Source organism: Miscanthus floridulus, chromosome 14, assembly GCF_019320115.1.
Source record: "Miscanthus floridulus cultivar M001 chromosome 14, ASM1932011v1, whole genome shotgun sequence".
NCBI lineage: Eukaryota > Viridiplantae > Streptophyta > Magnoliopsida > Poales > Poaceae > Miscanthus > Miscanthus floridulus.
In genome coordinates, this window is record NC_089593.1 from 83,635,192 (window position 1) to 83,643,084 (window position 7,893).

The 7,893-nt window shown below is 54.7% G+C and overlaps 1 protein-coding gene and 1 pseudogene across 1 annotated transcript; one reads left to right on the top strand and one right to left on the bottom strand.

Annotated features, from left to right (window-relative positions):
* Window positions 1–218: 218 nt before the first annotated feature.
* LOC136505667 (uncharacterized) lies at window positions 219–1,781 on the top strand (annotated as a pseudogene).
* Window positions 1,782–6,762: 4,981 nt separating this feature from the next.
* Window positions 6,763–7,284, bottom strand: LOC136503884 (uncharacterized). Its single transcript, XM_066498814.1, has one exon. The coding sequence runs from the start codon at window positions 7,282–7,284 to the stop codon at window positions 6,763–6,765; it is 522 nt and encodes a 173-aa protein (XP_066354911.1).
* Window positions 7,285–7,893: the final 609 nt, after the last annotated feature.

Consider the following 7,893-nt stretch of genomic DNA (forward strand, 5'->3'; position numbering starts at 1 on the left):
AAGAAAAACGAAGGGAGTACATAGAGTCCACATATCTAATATTTAAATAAAAGGTCTCCATGGGATCTCAGGGTTCCTACTAAGCCAAGATTTTAGCTCATGATCCTCATTATTGTGGCACAAGTGGGAATTCATCCCCAATTTTTCGTTTTGAAAAAAAAAGTGAATCCACTTTGGAGGAAAGGGGCCCCATTCACATTGCTACCCACACCCACAACATCAAATCCCTCCAAGTCCTAACGTGTCAGGTAGGAACATTCAAACACTACTAACTAGTCCTAACGTGTCAGGTAGGAACATATATTCAAACACTCCCAAGTCCCAAGCAGCTAGGCTCAAGATCATTCTTCCTTCCACAATAACCACATAGCATACACCAAACGATCAATCACCAAGACACCAACAACACAAGAAGCACCCACACACTTATAAGGAGATCAGCAATCAAGCCAACATCGATCAAGAGCAAGATCATCCAAGCTTTAGCTAGCACACAAGGGAAGCGGGGAAGGGATGATGGGCGGCGCCGGCAAGATGATCCGCACGGCGCTGCACGCCTTCTTCCGGCACTACCACCCGGCGTCCTCGGCGGCGTCGCTCCTGGCGCTGCCCTTCTCCGCCGCCGCGCTGCTCTCGCGCTCGCACCCGGCGCTGCTGGCGCCGTCGCACCTCCTGTCGCGCCGCCTCCGCCGCGTCCTCGTCGCCGCGGGGTTCCCGCCGGCGTCCCAGCTGCTCTTCCTCCTCAGCCACCGCCTGTCCCAGCGCGCCTGCGCCTTCCTCGCCGCCATGCCCTTCTCGCTCTCCTTCCTGCTCCTCGCCAAGGCCTGCGCCGTGCACTGCTGCTTGCCGCACGGGCAGCGCCGGCGGAAGGACAAGACATCCGCCGCCGCCGTCTTGAGGTCGTCGTACCCGGCGATGGCGCGGACGCAGCTCGTCAACTGTCTCGCGCTGCTGCTCGCCAACGCCGCCGTGTTCGCCGCGCTGCTCGCCGCGTTCAATGCCGCCGAGGCGCTGCACCTGCTGGGCGTGGGCGCTGGCGCTCCCCCGCACGGTTCCCGTCCCACCTCCAGCTCTTCCGACAGCGGCAGCGGGAGCAGGGCCGTGCTCGCGCTCTCGGCCGCCGGCGTGACCGTCTACTCCGTGGCGCTGGCCAACGCGTCCGCGGTGTGCAACCTGGCCACGGTGGTGGCAGCCGCCGAGGGCCGCGGCGGCGCGCACGCCATGCTCAAGGCGCTCCTCATGCTGCTCCGGGCCGGCGACGCCGCCACCGCCGTGGCCGCGTCCTTACCGGCCAGCGTCGCCGCCGCCGCCGTCGAGGCGCTGTTCCAGCTCCGGGTCATGCGCCCGTACATGGCCACGGGCAAGGTCACCGCGGGGATGCTCTGCGAGGGCCTGCTCGTCGCGTATATCCACGCCATGATCTGTGTCCTTGACACTGTCGTCACCAGCATGGTCTACCAGAGCTGCAGGCCAGCCATTCTTGCCACCTCTTGGAGCTGGAGCTCGATGGCGACCGCAAGGACGCCTTGAGAGTCTGATTTTTTTTTCTTCGTCCCCTGCAATTTTTACTGTTAGAACATCAGTAAAGGTTAGACATCTCATGATGTCGATGCTTATCGATAAATCTTCATTTTTGGTTTCCGTTATTTTGCCCTTTTTCTTCATCTAATCTAGTAATAAGGGTTATTAATGGCTGGTTCTGGAGACATTACAGAGGAGTACATTTGTAAATAATTACAGCACAAGTGTCTATAGTGTTTCATCTATACATAATAATAATAAAGCGGCAAAATTTCTATCCACCTTTTTTTTTTGTCGGGCTCCGTCTAACTACAGGACAGTTGATAATTTCTTCCATCTAAACTTATATATATAACCTGTGCCCATGCGACTTAGAATCTCTTATATAGCCTGATACGAGGTGGTTTACGATTCTTCTTTTATCCACCCTGGATTCAATTTGTTACAATGGAACTTTTTTCTGACTCCATGACGGTTTTCAATTTCTCTATTCTGATTTTTCCCCAACAGTACAGTTCCGTGATTTCTGATTTGTTTTCATTTTCTGTTTTTTTTCCATCAGCAAGTTTTGTTTTTCGATGAGTGGGCCACATTTGCATTAAACAAGATATCAACTCTCCAAATCCAACACGTGATCAGGTTTGCGAACTAAAACTAGCACAATCTAAATCCAATACGAGACCAATTCTCAAGCCGTGCACGTGTAGGCCATGGTATATAGAGTTTAAAGATTAAGTCATCTACGTAATTTTTCTTCGCGTGTCGGTGCGAAAAGCGATCAACACGTAAATATTTATAGTTTTACCGTACGTTATGATCAGATATGGCGTAGCACTTAATGACACGTGGTTTATACTGGTTCAGGCAACATGCCCTACGTCCAGTTTGAGTCGGTCAGTGACTTTATTCCTGCGCCCAGGTGCTCGAAGTTTACTGTGGGGTTACAAACGAGATGGAGTAAGATGGAGGTATCAGAGGTCCGGCCGGACTCCAGACCGAAGGGCCAAGAGTGACAGGAGCTCCGATGTGCGCTAAGTGTTTGAACGTATGCTCTGTCTGACTTTAGAGTTCTAGAGGTAAGCATAGAGAATCAGTATCAAGTCTCTGAATCGTCTATGTGAATCGATCGTCCTCCTTTTGGAGAGAGCGCATTCCCTTTTATAGATGAAGGGGAAGGTTTTACAAGAGAGAGTGTGAGAGAAAGAGTGCGTGTGTGCTACCTAGTCTTGTCGCCCACGCCGTCGGGTACAAGGTGGTTTGTCGGCGCCCACAATACTGTTGATGGCTGGACGCATGTGGTCGGTTCCACTGCGTTCTTCTAGTATGGTCAATGTCGGCGTCTACCATACTATAGGTCAAATGTCGACACCACAACACTGTTGGTGTTCTAACATGTCTAGAAGGTTATAAAGTACCCTTCTGACATGACCTGATAGTAATGTCCGGCAGGTGTGCAGGGTACAGTCCTTGGTATTATGGTTGACTAGAGCGCCCCGCCTTACTTGCTCTATCCGTTTCCTGGGTTTTCACCGAGTGGGCGTCCCTGGTCGGTCGTTCCCCAGTCGGCTTCGGCCTCCCGGTCGGAGAAGAGCTGTAAGTAGAGGTTTGGCGTATTCCCGATCGGTGAAGCGGGTCAGAGTCAGAAGCGAGCGTTGTCCTCTCCTTGGGCAGGCCTTCTGGTCGGAGAGGCGGCCGGAGTCGGAAGCGAGCGTCGTTCCTCCTTGGCTAGACCTTCCGGTCGGAGAGGCGGGCTGGAGTCGTAAGCGAGCGTCGTTCCTCCTTGGCCAGGCCTTCTGGTTGGAGGCTGGATCGCCCTTCTAACCCGTCGATAGGTTTTTGGGCCAGCCCAGGAGTTGCGCATCGTTCGCAGCATCATCTGCTGGGCTGAGCTATTGTAGGGAAGTAGGTCCATGAGGGACCCTAGGTTTATGAACCCGACAGGAGCCCCCGAGCCCCCGGGCGATTCAGGTAGAATCATCAGGGGGATTTTTGTTTTGACAGCGGGTGCGCGTGAGCGCACCCATGGGTGTAGCCCCCGAGCCCCTGGGCGATTTGGGTAGAATAGTCTAGGGTTTTTTTCATTTTGCCAGTGGTGGAATTTTTGTTTTGACAGCGGGTGCGCGCGAGCACACCCGCGGGTGTAGCCCCCGAGCCTGCGTCCGACTGATGAGTCGGTTAGAGGCTGAGCATCTTGGTACTCTTTCTTAGGGCCATAGACAATCGTTCAGGGTGTTCACCCGTGTTTGTCCCGCTCGGGACCAGCACAGTTGGTTGATTTCCTGAGTCGGCGTCGGGCGATCTGAGCCCCTGAGCCCCGTTGGGATTGGTAGGGGTTGGTCTAGTTCCGTGCATTACCTCGTCCACGGTTTCCGCAACTGGAGGGGCTGAGCTAACGTTGCTTGCCTCGATGGATCGAGCGACGCGCTTGGTGAGCTCGCTAATGGGCATGTTCGAGTAGAATCTAGGTCCATCGTTCATGACAGGGTCGGCATAGCCCTCATGTGGCATTCCACTACTCCTTAACCCATGTCCTGGTAGATGCCCGAATCATTCCAGAGACCGACCCAGCTGGCCCGCTGGCCCCCCATCGATGGAGATTCTGGGGGCATGACTCGAGGTTAGATCGAACGAGAAGGTTGAGATGACCCTGTCTGCTTCTAGGCAGATTGGGCGAGGGCCGCTGGGGCTCATCTGTGTTTCCCCCTAGCTCTATTTGATGCGAGCCAGCCTTGAGCCCTTTGTGGGCCGACCTTCGAACCCTAGTCGGTCGTTGCTCATGTCGAATGAGGCAACTTCCGCTTCGTGATGCAACATGGAGTGTTGTGATGCATTTAACTGTATATGCGATGCTTTGGATGTATGGGATGAATGAATGAATGTGCGAATGCGTGTATGAGAATGGATGAATGAATGATCATATATCAAAAAATGAAGTAAGTGGGATCGATAGAGTTACCTTGATGACTCGAGTGATAGGCTTGAGGAGTTTTTATCGGATATGTCCGAATGGGATCCGTGCTCGTCGTTCGTGATGGAGTCAGCATGGCCCACATGGGCGTCCCTTTGCTCCTTACCCGTCTCTCGGTATTCGCCTGAGCCGTCCGATCGACTTAAGAAGCCTGTTGGTCTTTCCGTGGTGGAGATCCCATCATTGGGCCCTTCCAGGTCCTGCCTCTCACACTCTCTCTGTCCTACATGCAGTTGCGCCTTGTTTTCCATGCCCAATGTGCGGTAGTGGTGGGCCATGCCTAGGCCATGTCCTGTCTAACCAGGCGCCATCTCATCGGGCAGGGCGCATCCCATACTTTAGGACGCGTCCCACCGCATCCCATCCGCATTAAATGGGGGAAGGGAGAGTGTTTTTCGCCCCAATCCTTCACCTTTCCCCAACTGTTGCGCCTTCTCCTTAAATAGGGGAAGGGAGAGGGCTTTCGTCTCATTCCTTCGTCTATTCTCCAACTGCTGACTCTCCTCCTTCTTTCTTCTCGCTCAGTGCATTCGTGCGCCGCGGCAGTTCCTAAGCGAGAGAGAGGGTAAAGCGAGGGAGAGGAGAAAACTCATAGATCCATTCGTGAATCCAGAGTGTAATGTCGAGCTGGAGACCATCGAACATGGATGAGACGGTGCTGGCCACCTTCGCCGAGAAGGGGCTGCTTCCGCCGAAAAAGGTGGCGCACTAGAGGGCTCCTATGGGGGAGGCTTTCCCATGACCTTGGGCCGGTGAGGTCGTCTCTTTCCTCGCCTTCTATGAGCGCGGGCTAGGATACCCCGAGCACTGGTTCCTACGTGGGCTCCTCAATTAGTGGGGCCTAGAGCTACAACACCTCAATCCGACTGGGGTGCTACACGTTGTCGGCTTCATCATCGTCTGCGAGGCCTTTCTCAGGATGGAGCCGCATGTGGATTTCTTCCTGTGAATCTTCATTGGGTGGGCTTTGTCGGTGGGGAAGCCACCCAGGACCGCACCGGTTGGGGGCTTTGCCCTGCGAAGAAGCCTAGTGCATCGGGCTCCTACCCTGCGTACACCCCCTACGACTCTAATCGGGGGTGGCATTGGGAGTGGTTCTACATAAGGAATCCGGTGGAGGCGTCATTCCCGGCGTTCACCGGAAGGAGACCGGAGAGGGGGGAGAGCTGGTCATGGGGCCCCTCCAGCCGGCAGAACAAGCTAGAGATCATTAGGGCGGAGCTCCAAAAGCTATTGCAGCATGGCCTCGACGGGGTACGGGTGTTCCACACCTTCTTCCACCATCGGGTCACCCCGTTGGCGAAAAGGACGTGGCTGATGTGGCTGTACTTTGGCCTAACGAACCCCGACCGCACGTCGTCGGTAGAGTTGGTGAAGGATGAAGTCTGGAGCCGACTCGACCGAGTGCTACAACTAAAGGCCCAGGAGACCCTCGAGGGAAAGCCTGGACCTCTCCATGCCAAGAAGCTGCCCAATCTGGTATGTTCTCCTCTCCTTATTCCGTGTCCCTTTCGATCTTGCATTCCTGTAATCTGACTTCAAGCCGTCTGTTTCACAGGGACTCACTGGTTATAAATCCAAGCTGCATCTTTCGAAGGGGTCAGACAGTGTGGCTCGACAAGCCGCCCTGAAGGAGGCGGCGGATGGCAGGAAGAAGAAGAGACCTGAGAAGGCTCGGAGGAGGCACCAGAAGGAGCAGGAGGTCACCCAGCTCATGTGGGCCGGTGAAAATTGGAGTGACATGGAGGCATAGCTTGAGTCGGAGGACCCCACGGAGGTGGGTGGTGACGCGAGCTCTTCTGGGGATTTGGGTAGCCAGAGCAACGTCGCGACTTCGGTGGAGCGTCGTGAGCCTACGGCCACGTCTGCCAGCGGTGGGCAGGACGCAGAGAGGCTTGGCGATGTTCCTACGTTAAGGAAGCGCGCCATGAGCTCGGACACCGTCGGTGAGCGGGAGGCGAATAGAACACGGTCGTCGCACCCATTGGAGGCATCGTCGGCCTTATCCCCACTTGCTCTAGGCGCACCGGGTAGGCCAGGCGGTCAGAGGAGCAGGCTCGCACCCTCGCATCATCAGGGCCGACGCTGGCACACGACCCATAATGGCGGGATGTCCCGCCGCCCACTTGCTCCAGGCTCGTTGATGAAGACCCTGTTCAGAGACGAAACCCGCCTGGCAACCAATTTTGTGAGAAAATCAGCGACACCATTGTCCTTTCGGAGGCATGGTGTAGCTCGATCCCCTAGAATTTATCCTCGAGCTTGCACACCTCCTAGCAGTATGCTGCCATGAGGGGGCTTTTACAAGAGGACTCCTTCATGACCTGGTCGACATCCAGCTCTGAGTCGCCATGGATGTAGAGCCGCGTAGCGTCGAGCTTGATGGCGATGCACAGTCCATTGATGAGGGCCTCGTATTCTATGGCATTGTTTGAAGCCAAATAGTGGAGGCAGATTGCGTAGCGAAGCCTACTCCCATCCAAGGAGATCAGAACCACTCCAGCCCCCGAGCCGGGTGCCACTACAGACCCATCAAAGTACATCGTCCAGTACTCTTGGGTGACGTCTGGGGTTGGGAGCTGGACCTCCATCCATTCGACGACAAAGTCTCCGAAAGTCTGAGACTTAATAGCAGTACGGGGGATATACCTGATGTCGTGGCCCATTAGCTCGAGTGCCCACTTAGAGATCCATCCTGCGGCGTCGCGGTTGCGAATGATGTCTCCGAGCAGGTATGAAGTGACGACCGAGACTTCATGGTCAGTGAAGTAGTGCAGGAGCTTTCGGGTCGCCATCAGCACAACGTATAGGAGTTTTGCATTTGGGGGTACCAAATCTTGGGGTCGATGAGTACCTCCCCGATGAAGTATATGGGTCATTGGACCTTAGGCTGGTGTCCCGGCTCATCCCTTTCGATGACTAGGGCAACGCTCACCACGTGGTTGCTTGCCACGACATAGAGGAGGAGGGGTTCTCCCCATTCGGGAGCGACGAGGATTGAGGCCGACGTTAGTGACGCTTTGATGCTCTCCAGAGCCTGCTGTGCTTCCTCAGTCCAGACGAAAGCGTTCATCTTTTTGAGAAGCTTATAGAGAGGCATCCCCCATTCGTCGAGCTGGGAGATGAATTGGCTCAGGGCGGTCAAACAGCCAGTGAGCCTCTGTACGCCCTTGACGTTGCGTATAGGGCCCCTGTTAGAGATGGCCGTGATTTTTTGGGGGTTGGCCTCGATGCTGCGTTTGGACACGATGTATCCAAGCAGCTTCCCCTTCGAAACCCTGAAAACACATTTTTCGGAATTCAATTTGATGTTGAACCTTTGGAGGTTTGTGAACGTTGTGGCCAAGTTTGCGATCAGGTCATAAGCTTGAGCCGTTTTGACCACTATGTCATCAACATAGACG